This window comes from Cryptomeria japonica, chromosome 2, assembly GCF_030272615.1.
Source record: "Cryptomeria japonica chromosome 2, Sugi_1.0, whole genome shotgun sequence".
Classification (NCBI taxonomy): domain Eukaryota; kingdom Viridiplantae; phylum Streptophyta; class Pinopsida; order Cupressales; family Cupressaceae; genus Cryptomeria; species Cryptomeria japonica.
In genome coordinates this window covers 668,346,716-668,372,775 of record NC_081406.1, presented here as the reverse complement: position 1 = coordinate 668,372,775, position 26,060 = coordinate 668,346,716, and the positions used below count along the sequence as shown (strand labels likewise).

General features: G+C 37.1%; 1 protein-coding gene across 4 annotated transcripts in view; it reads right to left on the bottom strand.

Annotated features, from left to right (window-relative positions):
• LOC131034032 (phenylalanine--tRNA ligase beta subunit, cytoplasmic) overlaps window positions 1-24,978 on the bottom strand; it is a 106,315-nt gene extending 81,337 nt beyond the window's left edge. Inside the window, exons 1-6 of one of the 4 annotated variants that reach the window (XM_057965377.2) lie at window positions 24,802-24,978; window positions 24,603-24,702; window positions 24,438-24,493; window positions 24,133-24,230; window positions 5,466-5,595; window positions 5,270-5,385 (exon numbers count right to left, since the gene is read on the bottom strand). In XM_057965377.2, the coding sequence (XP_057821360.2) occupies window positions 5,270-5,385; window positions 5,466-5,595; window positions 24,133-24,230; window positions 24,438-24,493; window positions 24,603-24,660 (458 nt within the window). In that variant the 5' untranslated portion in view covers window positions 24,661-24,702; window positions 24,802-24,978. Of the gene's footprint in view, window positions 1-5,269; window positions 5,386-5,465; window positions 5,596-24,132; window positions 24,231-24,437; window positions 24,494-24,602 lie in introns of all 4 variants that reach the window. The other 3 variants (XM_057965378.2, XM_057965379.2, XM_057965376.2) reach the window with 3 other exon arrangements.
• Window positions 24,979-26,060: the final 1,082 nt, after the last annotated feature.

The following is a 26,060-nucleotide window of genomic DNA, read 5'->3' as shown; positions in this document are numbered from 1 at the left end:
GGTGGTTGACAGAGGCATCATCAGATACTCTCTTCAACTTGGGAGAACTAATATCGCAACTGTTGCACTTCTTGAGAAATGGGTAATGGGTGACATTTGTTAATGGTGCTGGTATGTGATGTATGAATATTGTGTCGGGTCTAGGTAGGTATAAGGTAGTTTTTGGATTTGGGTCATGGGTTGAATTCGTAGTTGGTTTGATATTCGGCTAGTATTGTAATGTGACTGAATACTATATGTATTATTTCTGGAGCAATATAGGTAGCTATCCCCATAAAAGATAGCACTTACCATTAAAAAATAAAAAAATAAAAAATAAACAATTTTCTAACTTATAAAAGAAGAGTTTCATTTCTATAATATTTAATAAAATTATAAATATAAAAAATTACAATTGAGTGCTATAATTTATAAAGTGATTTAAGAATGTAATTTAAATGATTTGTAGTATATAAATAATATTTACTATTCAAATAGGCCTGTTAATGGGCTTTCTAGGGCAAGACCAATAACGGCGAGAGGGCAAGACCAATAACGGCTTTGGGTTTATCATCTTTGCTCTATCAGTCTAATACTTTACTGACACCTATAGGAAGTGTCTCATTTCCATTAACTATTCCCCACAGGTTCTTGTGCATCAATTGCATCTGGATTTTTATTTTCTAGGTGTGAAATTTGAAACCAGAATATTTACCCAACAAATTTCCCAATTTCGAAAAATATAATAAAGCCAAATATTTTCAAACATTAATACCTCCTTGCTGAAATTTTGAAAAACCATGAGATACTGGTATGCATAAGACATCACAAAAAATCCTTATCTAAATATTGGTACAAACCCTAGCTTCTAGTTTATGAGAAAACCTTGCATAAACATGTGCCCTAGCTGCAAGATTCTGGAAACTGATTTAAACCCTAACCACAAGCAAAAAATGACTCAAAAAAAATTTGAACAAATCGCCAAATTTTTTTCTACCCATGCAACCTTCAAACCAAAATAAAAAACCATGCAATTTTTTAGTAGGCACGTGTGCTTGCAACTTCTAAAATCCTCACACAAAAAAAAATGACACATTATTTTAATAATAGGCGTATCTTTTATAATTCAAGTGCAAGCCTTACCTTCTAATACTTAATATTACTCTTCTCTAGCATCCTAAACAATATTGATATTTTGAATTCCCCCATAACTGAAAAAGATAGGAGATCAAAAATTCACAAATTAGAGCATCTGGAAGAAGGTTCGGAAACACCAAAGGAGAATAATAAGTTAATAACTAGGGTGTTCCAGAAGTATCAATTAGCCAAATCAATACACGATTAGAGAAACCTAATTATGAAGATCACAAAAGCAAAGGCAAAAATCAAATAAAAAACCCCAGGACACTGAAGGATCAGCTGAGGGACAAATGAAGTTAAATTGCACAAGAAATGATATGATTATCCACACTGGAAACATTTACCTCGGAACCCTCTGCTCCTGCCACCACGTCCTCTTGATGAGAACTCCTTTTCCTTTGTGCTTTGGCCCACTTCCTTGCTCCATTTGGGCTTGGATTATTCTTCAATCTGCTTTCCTTTGCTGCTGCTCGCTTGTCCCTTCTCTGCTGCAAATCTTCCGCGACCTTTGGAATTGTTTATTTGCCTTCACATTAACTTTTCCTCAGCCTTCAACGCATATTGATATGCTTCCTCCACAATGTTAATCTGAAACATACTCATTTCATCTTGGACATTAAACCGCAAGCCATTCATATACCTAGCTACCTTTACCCAATCAATTTCATGTCTTCCTGATCGAATGGCCAGCTTGTAGAACTCCTCCGTGTATTCCTTTACACTCATGTCTTTCTATTTTAGATTTTGCAGCTTCTTGAATAACTCCATTTCATAGTCTCCGGGAATAAATTTTCTCTTTAATTTCGTAACCATTTGATTCCATCTTGTTATCCTGGGGTCTCCATTCATTACCCACTCTCTTTGCAACTCTTTCCACCATAATGCAACATGCCCTTTCAACTTTGCTTGAGCTAACTTTACCCTTTCCGGATCTCTGATTTCCTCCACTTCAAAGTATTCTTCCAGCTCCCCTATCCAATCAATCAACTCATCTGGATTTAATGTTCCAGAAAAGTTTGCCACATCCATTTTGTTACTTTTTGTGATTCTCAAAAGAACCCTCAAAAATCTTTCTTCTCCAGGATCTACAGGTTGTTCTTCTCTTTCAGGTTCTTGTTCTTCCAATTCACCTCCATCATTCACGTACTCTTTCTTCATTCTCATGTTCTCTCTCGTTTCTTGTAGCTAATCTCACCTCATTTTTAATATCATTTTGTATCATTTCTCGAAATTACTCCAATACCTCCTCAATTTTGGGCATTCCTCTTCGAGGCGGGATCTCTATCTCCTTTCAATCACAGCTTCAAGCTCTCATAGCTCAAGAATACTCTCTTCCACCTGCAACAGTTTTTTCAAGCTTTTTTCTACCGTGCTTTCTCTATGCACCCACCACTCCTGGCATAGGCTGCCTCACGTTCAGCGCTCTGCTTATGCACTCAGAAACTCTTGCTCTGATACCATTTGATGCAGAAGAAAATACACTCTGCTTGCAAAATTCAAAACTACAAACATAAAAATAATACGGAGACCAAATTTTCAACTAGATTGCAACAAATTTATTACAAAACTTTGACCTTCCATTGGCCTTTCATGGCTGCTACCACTCTATCTGCAAAGCCCGCATTCAAAAATCTTGGGCCATTTTTATTCTCTGGTTGATTCTACATAGCCACCGTTCTTCTTTCTTCACTATCTTGGGCCACACTTCTGCATTGTCTTCTTAAGTAACATTTATATCTGCCTGTCGTTTTTAATTCACATATCCTTCCGTTCGAAGGCTTTTCAGCTTCATGCGTTCACTTAGTCTTTTCCCATTCTATGTGGTTCTCTTGTCATGCAGCTGTTCATTGCACCTTTTCATATTCTACTTATTATCGCAGCCCCTCAACAATGATGTCTTTTTCAGTTTTCACCAAAGTTGGAGGATCTTTCTTGGCGGTTAAGACTACCGTTTTGGGTAATGTTATAGATGTTGGCAGGTAGCAGACATTGAATCTGCAATCATTGCGTTCCATGAGACGTTATCTCTGAGGCATTTTGTCAGACAACTTTGTGTGCCTGTCCATGCTTACATACATATCCGCCAGGGCACTTGCAACAAAAACATCAAACTTTATTTCAAAAGTTCTTTTTGAGCACAGGCTGGTAGGACGTTGGCAGAGGTTGTGTAATTTGGGTTATACATCTTCCATATGTTTCCACTTAGCTTTTATATTTCAGCATCTAAATTTTCAATGTCAGCATATGACCCCAATGATGCCTTCTCCATTTGTCATGAACAGGAACGGAACTTTGCAAAACTGAGTGGAGAGTGACCAAACAAAGCAAAATTTGAAACAAACAACAGAAATAAATTATTTTTGGATGGTGCTGATTGCGCATGCACCTGGGTGCTCCTGCACCAAAATGCAAGACTGCTCAATAGCCTTTATCGGAGGCATGTCCAATTTAAGACTAAAATAGGTATTCATAACTTGACCATAATCATACATGCCATAAAACTTGTTTTAGGCGAGCCCTTTATGGTCATAGACCATCAGTATAGAGAAATTGTAGATATATCTTCTATGTCTATAACAGTTATCTTGGATCTAGGAAAGGTTGAGGAGACAATACAGGCAGTGGTGATGGCACTAATCCAACCTCATTGCAGAATGGAATCAAAAAACGTTTCCGATTCGACTGTTCTAACTGTTGATTCCCCTCTGAGGAGGAGTGCTTGGATGATACTAGTAATAAAATAACCAGACCATCTCTCCCATTCATTGCTCCCTCCACGGATTATAGTGATGATCATCAATGGAACCAGGCCAATTATGACATAAACTTCCTCAAATGTGCTACAAATGTTGCCCAGGCTCCCGCAAATGTAATCTACTAGTCCTTCGCATTCTTCACAAATGACTCAGAGAATGACAATGATATGGAGAAGTGTATGGATTAATGGTTTTTTAATTTTTTTACTTTTTTGCTTTCATTTTGCTAAGTATATGTCCAGCTCACTTTCAGTATCGATTCAAACAATTGTTTCTAAATATTTTTTTTCTCTCTACCTCCAAAGATGCAATTAGAAGTTTTGGACAGCCAGAATATAGCTTTCTTATAAACTGCTAAAAATAGAACATAACTGGCCCTACTTTTTTGGAACAGCTAATCTGTAAAAAAAAAAAAAAAAATTAAATATAACAAAATTGGCCCCCTAGGCCATTTTCATTATTAAAAGAAATAATGTGATCACTTGATTTCATTAAACTATAAATCATCGATCTATATTCTTGTCATTTTGGTTCCCTTTTCTGAGACATGTTCTATGTGATCTTTGCACTATTTATTAATAAATCACTTATTAAAAAAACAGCTATGTATTTTGTTAAAATAATATTAGTATCTATTCTGTAATGGTCATCTTCTATTCTTAGTGGTCATCTTAGTTGTCGACTTATTTAGCTATTTAGCTTTTTAGTCATCTTATTTAGCTTTTTTAGTTCATTAAGTGAAACTATTGCTTCTTTATTAAAGACGCATAGTTAGCTTTTTATTATATAGCTTTTTAAGCTTTATTTAGTTTTTTAAGCTTTTAAGTTTTTTAGCTTTTTAGTTTTCACTTAAAACGACTAGTTCTTAATTTAGAACGTCGTCTTGTAAACTCTTTATATACGGTTGTATATCGTTGAATAATGAATCCGATTATTTTGAGCAATCAATTTTTCATATTTAACAAATTAACATATAAAGTAAATATCTTTTTTGTTTTCATTTAGCTTTTAGAATACTATTAAAAAAAAACTCTTCAAGTATTAATAAAGTAATTGAAAAAGGATGTATTTTAGTAAACAAAATAGACTATTATTTAAAACTGTCAAAATAATTTATTTTCGTGAATCTTTGGCACTATCTAAATAGTTATGTGCTTAAGATATGGAGTGAAACTTAAGCAAAATTTACAAGTTTCTAAAAAGTTTTGATCACAGATCTTTTCCAGATACTATTTTGTATTGACTATGGACTGTGAAAGCCTTACCCCTCTTCGAAATACATATGTTGCCTACAAGATCATAGAAAAGATTTCTCATTGTCTTAATTTTAGTTTTCAACAGAGTTGTTGATGCCAAAATTGGAGGAATGAACAAATCAGTGGTGAAACAAGTACCTGCAAAGATTCTGGTGGAGCCTGTCTTGAAGATCAATAAAGCTGTTATACCTAGCTTCATCGAAAGTGATATTCCTCAATACAGCACAAACAATAAATGGTCTTATCAACGATGTCTGCCACCAAAAGCGCACTATGAGAAATCAAAAATTCCTGAACTTTGCAAAATTTGCATACTGAGCATCCAACCGCTTACCTCTGGCTTGACATGCATTTTCAGCATAGAATTGACTGGTATATCCATTACTTTATAGTTAGGAACTTTTTCTTTGCCAATAAATATGCGTAGTGCTTGTGCAAGACCTTCAAGGCATAGTAGATCATAGCTGTAAGAATAGAAGACAACATACATCATTAACATTTTATTTAAATTATCGCTTCAGGCTTATCAACTACAAACAGAATACAGTCTACAGTTGTCAACAACTAAAAGTTTATAAAACCAGAAAAGTTTTTTAACATTACAGAGTGCAGAAGGATCCATTATGATGCATAGTTCTAGTTTCTAATTTAAGAGGCATTGCTCTTAAACGAGCAAAATAAACCCATTATGAACTAAGAAATAAAGAGGTATTGGCAGGCTTTGTCAATAACTCTATGGAGACCAAAACACTTGAAGTCCAAGTACTTTACTACATGTATTGGAAGTTGAGCTCCAAGTTATTATTTACATAATATTTACAGAAAACGTAATCACAAAGTATGTTATTTGGTAAGAACAGCAGAATAGAGAGAATGCAATAATCTGAATATGGATTAAGGTAATCTCATTTTAGTGTTGAGTTCCAGCTTCTTCACTTAAGCAAGAGGAGACATCACAGACATAAAATCACATTGTCAAACTCGAAGCCAATAGTATATTTTTTAGAGTGGGCATAATCAGAGCTAACAGTATGACTCTATTATGATCTGTGAGGCGTATGCACTAGCAAATCTGATAATGTTTGCATGCATTGAGAAACTCTTGCAATTCCTTGGAAAAACCTCTCGTACCATTCTATTATTCAATCAAATATATGCCAGTATCAAATCTAATAAAATTTGCATGCATTGAGAACCTATTGCAATTGCTATGGAATTGAAAAATTGGCACCTTCTCATATACCATTCTATCGCTGGAGAAGATGTAGATATTTTGGTCTTGTTCAAGCCTAATTGTGCAACTAGAAATATCTACTATGGTTGTACACCCTACAGGCTAAAAGCACAAATTTTATAAACTACTTGTTATTGTTTGTATCTAGGCTAAGAAAAGGGGGGATTCGGATGTTGCCTTAGGCAACATCCGAATCCCCCCTTTTCTTAGCCTAGTTACAAACAATACTCCCTCTCAACTAGGGAAGAAAATGAATACATAAACAGAACCTTTAGAGTTCCATCTAGCACACAAGCATAGAATGGATCTAGCCCAAAAGCATAGAATTACATCTTCCACCTAGCACACAAGCATAGGATGGTTCTAGCACACAAGCATAGAAAGTGTAATACACAAGTGGGTCTTTACATAATTATAATTTTCCATCTAGCACACAAGCATAGAATGGAACCTTCCATTCTTGCACACAAGCGAAGAATGGACAAACCCTGCAGTAGAGAATCAGAGTTAGCAACAAACGTACTGAACCTTTCAAATTAGTTTCCATAGGAGTGGACATAGGTTTGCAATCCATTATTCTAAATCTTTTCAAAACATTAATTGATTTAGTTATACTTCTAATCCTAGAAGGAAATGCATTAGTTCCTTCATTTCAAATTCTCATGCTAATTCTTACAAAATCCTAAGCTTACCGAATATTGCCAATTCTTCCATCTAGAATTCACTGCGGATTGTAGGGAACGTAGGGCTCCCACTTAATCCTTGATATGAGTAATATAAGAATCCTATTATGGAAAACAATCAAAGGATTTTCATAAATTAGAAGAATGCTAAATTTCCTTTTCCTTTACTTTTACTTTCTAATAAGGGATCCATATCATAATGACATATCGTCAATCATCTCTTTAAGTAAGGAAATGAGCTGAAAACTTGTATAGTTCTCATGCCTATTCCAAGCTCCCTCTGAAGCATAATAGTTTATTGACATCAATATTAGAATCAAACATGATTAATAATAGCATGAATATGATACAATCATATATAAAACTTATCTCTTTTACCCGCATCCTTAAGTTGTTTCATGAGTCTCTGGTGGCTGAGTGGCCTTTGGCTCTTGCCATCTACCTTCAGCTTAATGACGATGCTCAGAATGTTGGCATAACAACCAAGGTTGTTGATGGTCAAACAATGTGCATGACGGTGAACTTTCTGAATAGCCTACACCCCTTAACCCTGAGAATTACCTCAAAACATGAAGCTGAAATGTCAATACTGAAATCATACATGATTTAATGACAACAAAATTTATTCAACCATATGAATACTTATCTCTTTCTAGGTTGGTCTTCTACCAACGTTTTGGCTCAGTATCGGAGCTTCCAGCCATACTGAAGTATCTAGCGAAGATGGTTGCATGGCCTTCGGCCCTCGCTATTGCTCATCGTCTATCTCCATCTTGGTGGCGTCAACCTACCAAGCGACCAAACGCTTTCACTATAATTGACAAACGATCAAGAATGTCGACCACGCACTGAGATCATATTATGCGATTGCCAATTTCTTATATTGAGACCCATTCAAATGCGAATACAACGAACTCCTTTCGAGGCTCTTGCGCATACAAACACCGTGAATATGGCTCTCGGCGAGCATTGCGGCAGCGACCATCCTTCCAATTCTAAATGACTATGACGAGGCAAATGTTGCAAACATACCCCTGTGATCATACACGGATACACCCTACAATCAATAAGATTACCCGCAAATGCACTCTTTGATGGTCATGGGTAATGCGAATAAGAACGCCTCATGCCACAGCATGACCAATCAATTTGTCAAGATGATACGATTAAGCCAACAACATGCTAGCACCCGAGGACACAATGCAATGTGAATGAGACCACCGTGAGTAACCTGCGATCACCACCTTCTGCAATCTTCGTGTATCAAGATGAGTCTCCATACGCCCCTCGATGCACTGATTATGTCCGTGAAAACCTCCCTGTTGCACGACTATAACCATCCATGGCTCACACTATGAACATAGCACCCTGCGAATATCTTGAGCATCATGACCGTGCAAAACAAGGCGAATATACCAAGCGGTAAGGGATAGCGGCTTCCTCCTTGCATTTACGCCTCCAGGTGAAAATGGCGACTCCAATGTCTGGCAGTCACCCTGCGAATGCGGCTGTCAATGGTCGCAAACAATGCATGCACTTCTGCGATTTATTTTGAACATGACGAATACAAAACTTGAAATGTGATCATGATTATGCGATTATGCGAATACACCGCAAACATCACTAACACGGTCACTTAACAAAATTACCCAAAGTCTTAGTTGAACCCCGCGAAGAAGTAAAGACATCGTCAATCCCAGCAAAGTGCAGGTCTTTCTTAGGCACACAGGCAGCCACGATTGCAACCCCTCAGGGGGCAGGAACCATCCTGACAGTAACGGATCCACACTAGCCCGTGACCTTACACGGCACAGTATGCACCTTCCCGATCTTGTTCCCCCAGTAACCACGCCTCACAGGGATGATAGAAAGCTTGGCCAAAATCAAGGCCCCTCTACTACCAGTGGCAACTTCTTTGCTGCACTTGATGCCCAACCAAACATGTCCGTTGCAGATCTTGCAAAGCCATGGTAAATCACTCGAACTACTCAGGCTCCCATACTTTTCGCTGTCATAACGGACATAACTGTGATACACCCGCACACGAATTCAGCCTCTGCGATTGTCTTCGAATACAATCCACCATCATTAGCGATCAGGCAAACACGAGTAACACGAATATGGAGGCTGCGACTTCACCACCTCAATGTGAATGCTCCTTGCGATCACAGCGACTACCCTTGACTATACGGTGATTGCCAAGCGAACATTGAGATTGTCACACTGCAATTGCAACTCGCTCAAGCCGCACTGACTAACTCTGCAATTTAGGAAAGTCGTAGCTCTGATACCATGTTGTTTTTCCGGGCTGTGCTTGTTCACCGCAGGCAAACATCAGATTGTTGCCTTCCCAACCATAGACGATAAGGTCTTATCGTCACCCCCAAGCACAAGTTCGCTTACTGCGAATTGCTTGTCTTCATTATCTTTGAAAGACTACAAGACAATTGAATATATATGTGGTAAGGCTACCTAAAAGACCTCAAGTCGGCCTTATTGATATGACGCCAAGAATAGGGTCAGTCCTATTTAATTACAAGTTACTTATTTAGGGCCAGACCAATACCTTTATATTAAACATATAAGCTGTGAAAAGGCCAATTAGCAATTCCAAGACCAGGTCGGCCCTCGCTAGGTATGCTTGTGTGCTAGGTGGAAGATGTAATTCTATTCTTTTGGGCTAGATCCATTCTATGCTTGTGTGCTAGATGGAACTCTAAAGGTTCTGTTTATGTATTCATTTTCTTCCCTAGTTAAGAGGGAGTATTGTTTGTAACTAGACTAAGAAAAGGGGGGATTCGGATTGCCTAAGGCAACATCCGAATCCCTAAAGGGCTGGACCCTTTTGCCAAAGGGTAACGTGTAGAGCTGGACCCTTCACGCCAAAGAAGATAGCGTGTTCCTAAATAGGGCCAGCCCTATAATGAACACGCCTCACTCAGATCTAAATCAAATTGGCGCCAAAATATATATTTAAATAAGCCGACTTAAAAGGGTATATGCACCATATAAATAAAGTTTATTTGGCAAGTTTAAAATAAAAACAAAAAAAAAAAAAAACAATCATTCATTCATGCTCTTAGCGAAATTCATCTGCCTCTTGGCATGCGAAAATAATTAGTGAACTTAGCGAATTTACCCAAGGAAATATAGTCGTGAGAATCTTTGCAGGAATAATCAGAGATTGATATTCAGGGATTATTAATCCCAGCAATCTGCTGAAACACTTCAGTCATACACCCATAGAGGTACTGTGAAAGGAAGACACAGAACAGAAGTCAGACTTGGTATGTGAATATTACCTTCTTAACTTTAAACAGCACTATGAACAGATTATTTGTATAATCAAATGTATATATAAATATGCACCAACCTTATTATTATCAGTTCTAAGGAGAAGAGCAGGGGTGTGATTAGGGAAAGGCCTGTGTAAATCTAGCCAACAGGCTGTCCCAAGAAAGTATAGGGATCAGCGACCCTGAGCACCTTGCAGGCAGGGCCAAAGAAAGGCTTAAGGGCTTGGATCCGACAACTTGAGGGAAGCCATTGAGTTTGGTGTCAAAAGTGACAACCTGTCTTCAACTTGTATCTTCTCTCACATTGGAGTGATAATAAGACTGGCATGTTTCTAATGACTTATTAATGTTTACAAATAATTGGCATTTTGTATTACCACTTGAATTAAGTTAATTTATTACTTTCAAATATTCAATTCATGTACATAGTAATAATGATGTCTAAATTGGTTGAGAGGGAGTATCAACCCCAGTGATACATTTAGTTGTATCTTCCACCCTCTGCGGGCAATGCAAGGTGGTGTTGTATTATTCTCTAAAGAGAAGATTGAGGTGAAAATCCTCTTCCAGCCTCTGTGGGCAATGCAAGGTGGAGCCATCCTCTGTGGGCAATGCAAGATGGTAGTTATCCTTCTCAGGGAGAAGGTTGAAAGATCTCTTCCACCCTCTGCGGGCAATGCAAGGTGGATCCATCCTTTGCGGGCAATGCAAGATGGATATCATGGAAGACGTCCATGACGTGTATTTATATACTTGTATGTATACTCACTTTTGTAGGTGTGCACAGTAAGATTTTGGATCCATCCTCTACAGGCAATGCAAGATGGATAGCATGGAAGAAGTCCATGATGTATTTTTCTGATTCGGGTATGCTTGATGAATATCATAGAACGTCATTTGGTTTTTATGGGAGCAGCCATGATGTGACTTGCTTATTTGGAAGTATCCTCCCTAGCTAAGAGGGAGTGTTGACATGTAGCTAGGTCGGATACCTAGTGAGGGCCGACCTAGTCTTGGAATTGCTAATTGGCCTTTTCACAACTTATATGTTTAATATAAAGGTATTGGTCTGGCCCTAAATAAGTAACTTGTAATAAAAAATAGGACTGGCCCTATTCTTGGCGTCAAATCAATAAGGCCGACTTGAGGTCTTTTAGGTAGCCTTACCTCATATATATTCAATTGTCTTGTAGTCTTTCAAAGATAATGAAAACAAGCAATTCGCACTAAGCGAACTTGTGCTTGGGGGTGACGATAAGTCCTTATCGTCTATGGTTGGGAAGGCAACAATCTGATGTTTGCCTGCGGTGAACAAGCACAGCCCGGAAAAACAACACTTGTACTCAGTGTTTCTCCAAGGTACCAGCAAGGAGGGGCCACAAGTACTCAATTTTGGGGAAGACAAAAAATTTCCTAGATTTAGGGAACAGCTAATAAAATGTACTTAAAATTTAAATTTAAAAATAGTTTAATGTAATTGAAAAGAAGAAATCCAATTTTTCCTTTAATAATCATAATGACATAAATAATAATGCAATTTTTGAACTGTATTTATATCAATAAAAGATACAAAGTTTAAAAGTCCGAGTTAGCTGAGAATCACAACTACTTGTTGACGTGTCTAAAGTCGCATCGCTGCAAACTCCATCCGGCCAACGTAGAATAGAATGTACTCGTTGAGTATCCTATCCTCTCTTGAGATAAGGAAATCCCTAATGCTGGTTTTGTTGATCAAAGGGGACGACCTCAAGGTTTTGATTGTCAGGTCTTGACTGCGGGATTACTCAGTGATTGATGTGATTTGCTAGGAGCACAAGTGGTCTTACATTTTGCAACAAGGTGGTCTGCTGTGATTCTCAGACTACGAAATAATATCAAAAAGGGAAGGGTTCAGGAAGCCTAAGGACAAGGATGATAACAGCTGATGCAACGGGTAGATAGATTTCAATAAACCAGTTCTTGTTTCGCCAGAGATACCCTCACAACTAGACAAAAATGGTGCAAGCTCCAAGGGATGAAGGATTTTCAAACCGGAGACACTCGTTTTAGGCACCCAATTCTAGCGCAACCTAAGACGAACACTTTGCAGTTGAACTAAGCACATTTTGGGTTCAGACTAACCATGCACGGTGACCTACAATCAGCAGACCCCCAATGGTATGAACCAGAAATGCATCAAGTACCTCTCCACACTTCACCATTAAAATCCCTGCACTCTAAAATTAACCAGCTAAAGGAAACCATGCAAACAGACTAAAACAAAGACAACAAACACCATATTTCAATGTTCATATATTTGCTTCAGCTGCCTTTACAACAATTTCTGCAACATCTCTATGCTATGCCTAAAATCTAACCTATCCTAACTCTATAATCCAACTACAAAATTCTCTCTAACTGTCTAACTATCTAACCCTTTACAAAAGAAAGGCCTCTACCTTTTATAGTTTTTACAATATTGAATCAGAGGCTAGGATTGACTGCATCCAAGGGTTGCAACCTGCCATCCAAAAGCTGGCAGCCTTAACCCATGCCCAATCAATTCTCAGTTATCCAACCAACCACAATTCCAACTACTTGCCACAAAAATATCTTGCGCGGGACCCACAGGCAATTTTATAATAAAACAGTTTCAGTTTTTAAAAACTAAACTTCTGGAGTTAAATCCAGTTGTGTACTTTTCCTAAGAATGCATGATTGTTGCATTCGGAGTGTTCTTCGGTCTTTGGTGGTGAACTTTAACTTGTTGCCCGGGTGGCATGCTTCCCAATGCTTCATCGCTTTGATCCTGCACTGCATCTTTTCTCCTCCAGCTTCCAACACTTGGCCTTGGTTGCGATCCCTCTTCGATTTGCATTTTCAGGCCTTCGCCTGGTTCTCTGCGATGGCGTCTTGCGACCTGCAAACCATTAATCCCATTTTAATAAATTAATTTGAAAAATTAAAATTAATTTAACAAACATTAAATTTAACGCCTGGAGGGTCATTTGAAAATTTCCCAAGTTTTAACGCTTTTACTCCTTCCGCGAATTTAGTTGTTCCTGGCAATTTTGGGCAAGAGGGGCGTTCAAAAAGTTTTTTAAAAAGTTCATACTTAGACGTTTTCGAAATTCAGCCTAAATGGCACTTCCGCAAACTTTAAGTTAACGCCTTACTATTTTATTTTCACATTTTCGGGGGGTTTGAGAGCAATTGCAAGGTTTTTAAAACTTTAACATTTTCGCCCCTTTATGCGAATTTCGGGATTTTGGGCACTTTTGAAAGGTTTTAAACCTTTGACATTTTCGCCCCTTTATGGCGAATTTCGAGATTTTGGGCACTTTTGAAAAATTTAAAACTTTGACATTTTTGCCCCTTTATGGCGAATTTTGAGATTTTGGGCACTTTTGAAAGGTTTAAAAACTGTGACATTTTCGCCCCTTTATGGCGAATTTCAAGATTTTGGGCACTTTTGAAAGGTTTAAAAACTTTGACATTTACTCCCCCTTTATGGCGAACTTCGGGATTTTGGGCACTTTTGCAAACTTCGGAGATTTTAGCCACTTTGCAAACTTCGGGGATTTTAGCCACTTTGCAAACTTCAGAGATTTTAGCCACTTTGCAAACTTCATAAACATTTCGCACTTTTAGAGCCTTTTGCAAAGTTTTGACATTTTGACAATCTTTTCTCCTTAGCAAATTTCGGGATTTTCAGACTTTTTGCAAAGTTTTAAAACTTTAACATTTTTCCTCCTTTCAATCTCCCTTTGGCAAAAATCGGCATTTTGGGTCCTTCTGCAACCTTTAGACGCTTCATCATATTTGGGGAATTTTGCAAGCTTCTACCATTTCTCACCTAACTTAGGCGATTTTACAAGTCAAAAAAAAAAACACTTTGAAGCTTCAGACTTAGCGTTTTCCCAGCTTAAGTGATCTTTTGAAATTTTAACGCCCGAACGTTAAACTCACCCTGCGGATTCCCAGGCTTACACTCAAAAAAGACGCAAGACACCCTGTGCAGAACTCAACAGGGCGAAGGCGAAAAGACCAAAAAGAGGAGGACCTATCGGCGACAGGGAGCGTGTGCAACGCACGACACTACTCTATATAAGTTTTCTTTGTGAGATGCACAATTCTGGGATAGCTCTTTAAAAGGATGCCGTAATCCCAACAACATAAGCTGCGACTCCACAACTGTTCTAGAATTATAATGACTGCTCAATATAGAAATTGAGGGCAAGGAAAAGGGGAATATGAGTTAATTGCATAACAAAATTAGACAAAAAGCACGGTTACATGGTTAAAACACACATTTTAAGCCGTAAGAAGATGCAAAGGAATTTTTCATATGCAAATGTCTCATAACAATGACCATTTGAGAGATTCTAGTTTTAATAAAAAAATCATTGAACATGCATCCAAAAGTAAGTACAAGTGGCTAGGAAATGTGTTGTGGTCAGAGAGTGCAAACAACCTTGCAATGTGAAAGATGATAGTTACACTATTTGACATATGATGGTCAATGTTGGGTGTTAGAGAGCTACATTGCAGACAACTTCCAGAAGCTCACTGCTGACACCCCACTGTCCCCAAATCTAGGCCCTTGGTCCCCCCATCCCGAGACTCTATAGAACATACTAAAAACATGCTCTCATCTCTCTCAAATGAACTTAATGTTTGCCTTCGTTACTCTTCCATTAGAGAAGCTAAGTGGAGACTAGACTTTGGAAAGACAAAACCACCATTTCCTATCCTTTTGGGATTATATTACCAGCTCATCTAGCTTCTACCTTTTCAGGAAATCTCAGAAGTAACTTCTTAAAAGATAGATGCAAATTTTAGGTCCAAAAAAAAACATTTTAGGTTCTCTGACGGTTATATAGCCATATCTAATCAATATGCTTCTAACACTTGCCTTTGTTTTGGGTAATTAATTGATTTGTACTTTCACTTGTTGCCTTTCAATTTTTCATACACTACATCAAATCTTGTCCAATGGAAATATTTATTATTGCAGGCCTCAATTTCTAAACACAATAACTAGAACAGGTTTGGACGTGCTTGCTACTCATCTAAGCCAGGCAGTGTAAAAATTATTTTAACTGTTCCAGAAATTGACCTGGATTATTACTTGCAATAAATAACTTCATGTATTATCTAGGCGAGAAGCAGAGTGCTTCTGTTACAAAACTGGGGAAAAGGGTTCCTGGGCTACATTGTTCTTGGTTCCACCATCCCATGTGTTGATTAAATCCTTTTCTTTTGTGATGCTTCGAACACTTGCCTTTGTTTTGGCTAATTAATTGACTTGTATTTTCATTTGTTGCCTTTCATTTTTTCATCCACTACATCGAATCTTGTCCAAAGGAAATATCTATATTGCAGGCCTCAATTTCTAAACACAATAACTAGAACAGGTTTGGACGTGCTTGCTACTCATTTAAGGCAGGCAGTGTAAAAATTATTTTCATTGTTCCAGAAAATTGACCTTGATGATTTCTTACAATAAAATAACTTAATGTATTATCTAGGCGACAAGCAGAGTGGTTCTGTTACAAAACTGGGGAAAAGGGTTCCTACGCTACATTGTTCTTGGTTCCACCATCCCATGTGTTGATTTAATCTTTTTCTTTTGTGCTTTGAAAATTGCGATTGACCAAGAATGGCCTGACATCTCCAGGAGTGATGTCAGAAATAACAGGCCATTCCTAGTAACAGGCTGAAAAGGGGACATCCCAGGAAACATCCCCCAAATTGGATAGATGTCCCACGGTTAGTGGCAGCAATGAAAACATTTTTGCATAAATCAGTATCCATGCTGGACTTTAGATGATAAACAAACTGTTGTACTGCTTAAATGAGAGGCTGTTTTTACTGCTTGTTGGTTGTAATGTCCCCACTTTGAAATACAATTTAATGATAAATAATAATAATAAAATTAAAATTAAAAATTAATATATGTATATATATATATTCACTAAGCGAATTAAAATGACGATAGCGACTGGAATATATTGTGGAGCCGCAATAACTATCGATTAAGGAAGAAGACTAAACAAAGCTTCGATGGGAGGATTATAATGCTTCATAGATCGATAACAAAATCCATTAGGAATAAATGGACAGCGACTAACATGGATCATCAGTGATAACAATGCAGATTGTTGGTTGGTAATCAGTTGTCTATAGGCCAAGGCATATTGATTAAGATTGATCAACACCCATTACACAAAAGTTAACTAATGCCACACATAAATGGATAACAGTGATTATACAAGTAATTGATCCATTGATATACTGTAAGGGAACACGATCAAGATTAATATTAATCATCAATGTAGCAGCGATTTGGTTAGTATGGGACAAGCCTCGATTTATGCTAAAACGACAACTTAAAGAGATTACATTATCAGCAATGATTAAGGATATCGGTTTAAGAAAACAGTCGACCAATCGATGATTAGTCATAGCCAATGTTAATGACAGCAGGTTGTTATGGGTGACGGCGAATAAACAGCCATTATGCTAATTGACATTGATTATAAAAATCTATATCATTACCAATGGAGTTGAGAGTTAGAAGATTAATGGCAGCAATCTATTATTATGACTTAAGAAGACAATGATTAATGAGAAGAAGACTAATTGGTATTCATGAGATAACTAACCAATTATATGTTATGTGGTGCGACTAGCATATAATGAAAAGAGGCGATCATGAATAGGCATTGGATATGTCTTTTGGGACACAACCTATCATTCTGTTTTGCAAGAGATAAGGAAGCGATCAGACTCACTTCAACAATCATGGGGTTTGGAAACCTTTATCTCTTTTATCGATATTTGGTTCTGCTCTTTGAGCATCTGCCTTGATGATTTTTTTTTATCAGTTGAAAGCATATCAACTACAAATCACAAACATTTTACTGTGTAATCACACTGCAGATCAGATCTCAGACATATTCATATTAAGTCATTGTTACATTGTTACAATAATCTTTAGCAACATATGCTCAATTAATAGTAAATAAGGAGTTGCTCACACATTCAAGAAGAATCATTGCTAAACTGAAGTTGTATAAATTGTTCTTACACCTATCGTTCCAACCAAGATCCTAGTATGATAACTACAATCGCCTCTTGATAGCATTATTTAACAAATCATTGTCAAAAATTATTACAAAGCCCACAAGGGGGCATTACACGTGGTATCAGATCATGTTCCTGGCAGCCTAAGGGGATTAGTTGATGCAATTAAGTCAGCAAACTTTAAGGGCCCTAGAAAGAGAAATAAAAGAAAGTAACAATAGCCATGGAACATGAGTTTAGAACTTTTATGGAACAAACCAAAGAAGCAAACATCTGGAAAAAATCGCGATTATACCTGATTAATCGGGAGTTGGGGAGCTTGCCGATTTTTTCCCCCAAAAAATCGGATTTAATCGGTCAACCCTGGGTCAACGATTTTTCCTAAAAAAAATCGCCAAAAAACATGAAAAAATGCAATTTAAATGCGAAAAAAACACGGAATAAAAATGTAACCCTACACGGCGCGAATACACAGCAGCAAAATCGAGGGCAGACAAAAATTTTGAGGGCAGACGGGAATTTTTCTGTGCAAGTCAAGGGCATAGGCTGGGTCAGGACATAGGGTTCACTGAATGGAGGGGGACAAGATTTCAATCCAAAAGTTTTTGTTATTTTTATTTTTAACTTTAGTTAAAATACAAAGTTTATTGAACTTCAAGTAAATAATTAAATTTTATCATTATAAAAAATTTCACTGTTAGTTTCTTTTATTTCTATAATAATATCTTTTTTGCAATTCATGATTTATTTATAAAATAATAATAATGACAGAAATATTAGATTTGCATCAAATGTAGCTGCATACAATGCATGTAAGAGAGACCAAATTTTCTTTTTAAAGGATTTAATAATAATAATATATTATTGGGCATTGATATCGAGGGCTTAGGTTTGTCCATATGCCAAATTAAAAGATTTAAAATATTCTTAAAGCAAACATACAAAAAATTAGGTGGTGGGACTTTTCAAAGTTGTTCATCAAGAAGAGGGGCCTAGCTTTCTACTTTATTAAAAATAAAGTTTAATAGATTTAGATATATGTTTTCTAAAACAATGTCAATTCATTTTTTAATTTTATTTTTTTAAAATATTTAAATTTAAAATTGAAAATATTAAACTAGTTCTTTAATTATAATGTATTTAGTATTTGATATGTGAACTTTAATTTTATGTATTTATTATTAATAATATTTAAATTAATACTGAGCAAAAAATAATATTTAAATTAAAATTTTACATATACTTATAAATAATGTATTCAATTCTTATATTTTAATGGATTTATTTTGTATTAAATTTAGTAGTTTAAATATTAAATTAGAATTTTACTTATAATACATTTACTAGTTAACATATAAAATTTAATATATTTATTATATAAATTTATTATATTATATTAATTTTTTAGGTTTTATTAATTCCAATTTTTTCCCCATTTTTTCTTGATTTTTTTCCGATTTTTTCAAAAAATCTTATACTTTTGTTTTGCCAATTAATTCCCCAAACGATACTCAAAAAACTACTCAGACACTACAAAAAATAACAGCCACCATAGACAATCTTAAGATCAAACCAGGGGAATGGAAGGGAAAGGTCCCCTAGTCAATCGGAAAGTGATGGTAGGACCACTCGGGAGTCTACACCTAGGACCAATGTACCAACTTTCCTAATTAGAGAATAACATTCCAGATGTAGGGAAAAGACTCATATCCTGGGCATAAGGGAGCTTGCGGCACAATACACAAGGTTAGATCCTGAAATCAAAAGAAGCATTCCCTTCTCTTAATTCTGTGAAGCGGATTCAAAAAGAAACTACAGGAAAGGTAGGACACAGCCTAACAGGGATATACAAAACAAGGTGGGGAAAATGACTATTCCCAACTTCGATGGTTCTAAGAAAATTTTAGCCCAGTCATGGATTCAGAAATTAGAAACTTACCTCACCCTCTGCCCTATGACAAAAAGGGAATCTATAACATTTGCCATACTCCACCTAAAAGGAACAGCACATGAATGGTGGCATCATGGCCTAGTTACACAAGACCATAAAAATGTTAAAACCTATGGTGTCTTCAAATTAGATGAAACTCAGAAAATCAGAATTTGTTTCTAACTAGGTTAATTAGATTTATTGGTTTTCAGATTTAAGCATAGTAAGAAATGAATGCAAAAGAGACAAGACAAAGTTACCTTGGGAAAACCTCCTAGGAGGAAAAACCCAGCCAGAAAAGATCCTCAGATCTGATTATGGTTTTAGATTCAATTGACAATTACACACTTATCTGGAGTATAGAAGTTGCAGTCACAAGGAAGATGATATAGAAGACTACACAGCTAGTTTGTTGACAGTGATCATGATTTACAGTCCTTCTAACTTGTCTTGCTGTGCATGCACCTTTCAACTAGTTCACAGTCCTTTGCTTGAGCCTTCAATGGAGATCCCTGTCTTTGATGATAACTTGTGATCGCCAATTAGATCTGCTGCACATACATGGAGTTCACTGTGATCACCAATTAGATCTGCACATACATGGAGTTCGCTGTGATTACCAATTAGATCTGCACTACATGGAGTTCGCTGTGATCACCAATTAGATCAGCACATACATGGAGTTCGCTGTGACCTAACTGATAATCTGCTGCCTATGAATGAAGTTCACTGTGATCTGCTGCTTGCAAAGGAGTTCGCTACCCAAGAAGGATATATTTCGCATTTACTTTAAACTGCATTGTTTATATTGTGAGAGGTATATGTCTTATTTATAGGAGAGCAACCACTCCTAATCAAGTCAGCTTATGATGAATTAATAACCTTTAATTTATTTGCATCACTTTAACCGAAACCCTTTATTAGATAGGGTCAGCCCTATTCATGTAAGCATGTTATCTTGCACGTAGCGTGGTATTGAGGAGTAGCGTGGTGTTAAGGAGTGTGTGATGTATAGGGCCCAGCCCTAAGAGTGGCGTGTGGGATGAGAAGGGCCCAGCCCTAAGAGTAGCGTGTGAGAGGAGAAGGGCCCAGCCCTTGGCGGATTCCAATGTTGCCTTAAGGCAATTGGAATCCGCATTCTACCTAGTTACAATCAACAGGACACAGCCTAACAGGGATATACAAAACAAGGTGGGGAAAATGACTATTCCCAACTTCGATGGTTCTAAGAAAATTTTAGCCCAGTCATGGATTCAGAAATTAGAAACTTACCTCACCCTCTGCCCTATGACGAAAAGGGAATCTATAACATTTGCCATACTCCACCTAAAAGGAACAGCACATGAATGGTGGCATCATGGCCTAGTTACACAAGACCATAAAAATGTTAAAACCTATGGTGTCTTCAAGAAAAAACTTATTGAAAGATTTGACCACATCCATCCTCAAAAACATTTTAAGGAGCTCACAAGGATAAGACAGAGAGGAACTCTTGAAGAATCTATTTCAGAATTCCAATGGTTAGCCATTATGGTCCCCAAGATATCCGAAGATAGGCTCATCTACCTATTTGTGGAAGGATTATCAGACACCACTCGCGGATTAGTAAGTGCCTTGGATCCTACTACACTACAAGAAGCAATTCTTAAGGCCACAAGGCTTGACTCCGCCCAAACAAAGGAAAGAAGTCACCACAAGAGACTACCACCAAAAGATAGTCATTTATTGAGGAAGATGAATGCAAGAAACCATAGTTGAAAAACACGGACTCGGCAATGACTTGGCAAGCCCAAAAATTTTAAAAAACTCGAGAAAAAACTCGGCAATAACTCGGTAACTTTATCGAACATTTGAAAATACAGTCGTATAATCATATTACATTTTAACTAGTTATTCATTCATATAATCGTATTACATCTTTATTCGCGCTCAAAAACTAGATGAAAACCTTGGCGCATCATGTCTCATCGCCAAAAAATAGAAGTTGCGAATCAAATTTGTAATTCCTGACGAGTTTTTTCTCGAGAAATAAGGTTTAACCCGCGAGATTTCGTGAGTATTTCCTCAAAAACGTTGTGTGTTTTTTATAGAAACTCAGAGCCAAGTTTAATGGCGAGTGACTCGGCAAGGGTTTTGACCCACGAGTACTCGCGAGTTTTTGAAAAACCCGCAGAGTTTTTCATCTATGCAAGAAACCATATCTTTCTTATAATGATCGTGAAGAATTAAAAAGAAAAGGCCTTTGCTTTGATTGCAAGAAAGAATGGAGAAAGGGACACATTTGTAAGCAAGATGAAACCAGCAAGGAAAAGGTGTGCTACAAATGCCAAAACGAATGGAGACATGGGCACATTTGTAATCCACAAAACCCTAAGCAAAAATACTTGTGTTACAGATGTAATGAAAGGTGGAAGCCGGGACATAAATGTAGGAAGAGAAGCCAAGCCCATAAAATAGAAGCCACATCCACTGAAGAAAAAGGAAAACAAGGGGAAAAGACAAGAAACACATGGAGTTTTGTGGAGGAACAAATCTAGTAGTTATAACACCCTTGCATCCACAAGTAATTATTAACCTGGCGGCTTTAGACTTTTTTATAAAACATCACGTAAAGATGCAACAGGCCCCTTATGGGTGAACAACATTGATGGAGTTAGATATTTCATTTCATTCAGTTAACATTTGATTTGGCCCAAGAGATGGTTCTGGTCCTAATTGGACACTCCTGCCTCTTGTGGATTAAGTAAAATGGCCCAAGAGATAGTTTTGGTCCTAGTTGGATGCTCCTGCCTCTTGTGGATAAAGTAAATTGGCCCAAGAGATGGTTCTGGTCCTGGTTGGATGCTCTTGCCTCTTGTGGATAAAGTAAATTGGCCCAAGAGATGGTTCTGGTCCTAGTTGGACGCTCCCGCCTCTTGTGGATAAACCAAATTGGCCCAAGAGATGGTTCTAGTCCTAGTTGGACGCTCCTACCTCTTGTGGATAAATTAAATTGGCCCAAGAGACGGATCTAGTCCTAGTTGGACATTCCTGCTTCTTGTGAAATAAGTAAACTATATCTACATGTGTATAATTGTATCTATCCAAGTGTCTACTTTGTGTTTTCATATGTATGCTCTGTGTTTTTAAGTGTATTCTTCGTGTCTTCATGCATTCATGTGTATAATTTGTATTTTATTTAGGAAAAGAAACAGTTTTGAATTGCTTGAGGACAAGCAATCTTGAGTGGGGAGGGCTGTAATGTCCCCACTTTGAAATACAATTTAATGATAAATAATAATGATTAAATTAAAATTATATATATATATATATATATATTCATTTAGAGAATTAAAATGACAGAGATAGCGACTAGAACATATTGTGGAACCGAAATAACTATCGATTAAGGAAGAAGACTAAACAAAGCTTCGATGGGAGGGTTATAATGCTTCATAGATCGATAGCAAAATCCATTAGGAATTAATGGACAGCGACTAACATGGATCATCTGTGATAACAATGCAGATTGTTGGTTGGTAATCAGTTGTATATAGGCCAAGGCATATTGATTAAGATTGATCAACACACATTAGACAAAAGTTAACTAATGCCACACATAAATGGATAACAGTGATTATACAAGTAATTGATTCATTGATATACTGTAAGGGAACGCGATCAAGATAAATATTAATCATCAATGTAGCAGCAATTTGGTTAGTATGGGACAAGCCTCGATTTATGCTAAAACGACGACTTAAAGAGATTACATTATCAGCAATGGTTAAGGATATCAGTTTAAGAAAAGAGTTGACCAATTGATGATTAGTCGTACCCAATGTTAATGACAGCAGGTTGTTATGGGTGACGGCGAATAAACAGCCATTATGCTAATCGACATTGATTATAATAATCTATATCATTACCGATGGAGTTGCGAGTTAGAAGATTAATGGCAGCTATGTGTTGTCATGTGATGACATTTTGAAGATCTCTCTCTTGCTAAGAGAGAGTGTTGAAGATTTATAGCTGCGATAGAGATCTAAGATAATATCTAACTCCTCCTCTCCACTGTGGAGTCTCTTCACTTCCCAGTCAGTGACTCTTCCTCTCCACCATGGAGTCTCTTCACTTCTCTGGCCGTGACTCTTCATGTCTATGTGGCTGACTGTGTAGTTGTGGCTGTCGGTGACTCTTCATGTCCATATGGCTGTTGATGAAGATGTAACTGTTGGTGTCTTTTCTTCTTCCTTTGTGGTGTCTCTTCACTTGCAATTCCGCTCTTCTTCTTGGACAGATGGATAGATATATATTGCTGGCTTCTCTCGTTTGTATATAGCAAGTTGAGAATATTGTGTATGTAGTCTGTCAGATCAGATATATTATATGTTTTCTGTGTTCTGAATTTTCAGACTTATGAAGGTTTATAGAATGTATAAGAGATGTATCATATGCTTGATTAACAGTAAATAAGAAGTTGTTCAGACATTCAAGAAGAACCATTGCTAAACTGAAGTTGTATAAACTGTTCTTACTCCTATCGTTCCAATCAAGGTCCTAGTATAATAACTACAATGGCCTCTTGATAGCATTATTTAATCAACCATTGTCAAAAATTATTAGGAAGCCCACAGGGGGGAATTACATTGGTAGAATTGACAAAGCTGTCTTACAGCAGAAGTGAAGGCAGGTGTATTTTTTTTTTGGCTCGGTAAAGGCAGGTGTATTTTTATTGCATTAACTTCTTAAATTATTTAGAAAAAAAAATGCAACCCTCAACCCAAAAAAAAAGCCCTTTATCTACTCACCGATTTGCAGGAACTTCTATCTTGTATATAACCTCTTCGTCTTCAGCAGCTTCCTCGTTCAAATGTTTCTCCTTCCTCAAAACCGCTTTCTCAGTAGTCTGAAAATATTTGTAATGTGCATTATGAACAATTAAAACTAAATTATCAAATGCAAAATTCCGACGATATGAATTTTTCAACAGAATATATTGTTCTGAGAATAAACTTCAACCCCTAAGAAATAGAAATAATTATGAATATAAAAACTAAACTAGTACAAAAGGCACTTAAAAGCTTCGTTCTATATCATAGATTTAGTTACTCACAACATCATCCAGTTCAATTCCAAAGTCAAAGCAGAGTTCCTCGAACTGCTCCTGCGCTGTAAAATCATAGCATTCAGAAACCCTACTTTCATTTTAATCAAGCGTCCAAAAAAGAAAATGAGAGTTTAAATATTATGAAAATATAATTTGGTTAATAATGCTTACTGTAAGATTGTCCCAGAGCCTCAAACAGGCGATCCCGCCCAACGCTAACTGTGGGCATGGCTTCGATGTGGGAGTTCAAAAACCCTAGCAGCTCTGAACCCTGCAGACAGACCTCCTTGCGAAATTTGCAAAAACCTCCAAATAAGCCAAATTGAATTTTAATTCATTTCTAACCGAGATTTTACCTCCTATTACTTACGAAGCGGTCCGAGGCTAGGTAATTATTAGCCGATAGTTAGCCGATACTACTTGAGCTTTTCACGAATAACTGTCTGGCACCGGGAAACAACTTTCAGGTTTGGAAATACCGGCAAAAAAATTTGGCAAACAACTTTCAGGGGAGATCGAATTGATAGAGTATATGACTCCAAACAAATGTAGTTTTTTTAAGGCTTTACTTGAATGGGTAGAATTTCTTTACCTCTTTACCTCCAAAAAAAACACACGACGCAAGATGAAATGCACGTAGGGCGGAAACCGTGGAGTCTGGACGGAATAAACGAAAAGCCACAATTAAAATATATTTAAAAAGCCTTTTTAATGTATTTCAAAAAAGCTCCAATTCTTTTTTGTGTTTGTGACATATAAGAGTAGGTATTATTTTGAACGCAAGGAATCTCCCTTGCTGCCAAATGGATATTTCATGCTCTGGAAGGACAAGAGTCCTGGAAGATTCTTGTCAGAAATAACATTCAAAATGGTGTTCCCATGCTTGCCAAAACTTGGAAAGCCCTCCCCTTTAGTGATCTGGGAGTGGGTGGTTTCTTTGTGTCTGTCCAAGGCACTTGGGTGTTCAAGTTCATCTGGAAAGCCTGAGAGCATGTGCGTAAACTTATTGTCAACTCTAACATTGACTGTAATAACACTCTACATGGGGAGAGATCGATATGGTAGAATCTCTATCATAACTCTAAACCCCTTGCCTTAACCCAATGATGCTCTGCTAGGTGCTGGTATAATAAGGGCATTAAATATCTCATGGACATCCTTGAACATGATAATCTCATTAGCTGGGAGGATCTTAGTAATGAGTATGGCCTCCCCGCCTCGCATAAGAGAACCTACAATATGATAAAAAATGCCTGTGCTTGTCTCAATCTTCCCAGGAACACTAATGTAGATGCTCACAGATACCTCTCATTCTTGTGGAATCCCTCCTCTCCAAGATCAAAGCCAAATATATTTACAAACTACTTAACTATGACACCTCGGTGGTCGATCATGTTAACTCCCTTTGGTATGTTGACTCTAATTCCTCTATGTGGCAGAAAACTTTTGAAAAACTATGGAAATCTCCTATCCCCCCCTGGATCAAATGCTTCAAGTGGCAACTTATGCTAGATAGATTGCCTATTAGGAATAACTCGGTTGCCTACGACCTATGCTCTGTTTGTAGGAAGCCTGAGACCACACGACACATTTTTCTTAACTGCATTTTTGCTAGAGAGGTCCGGTTAA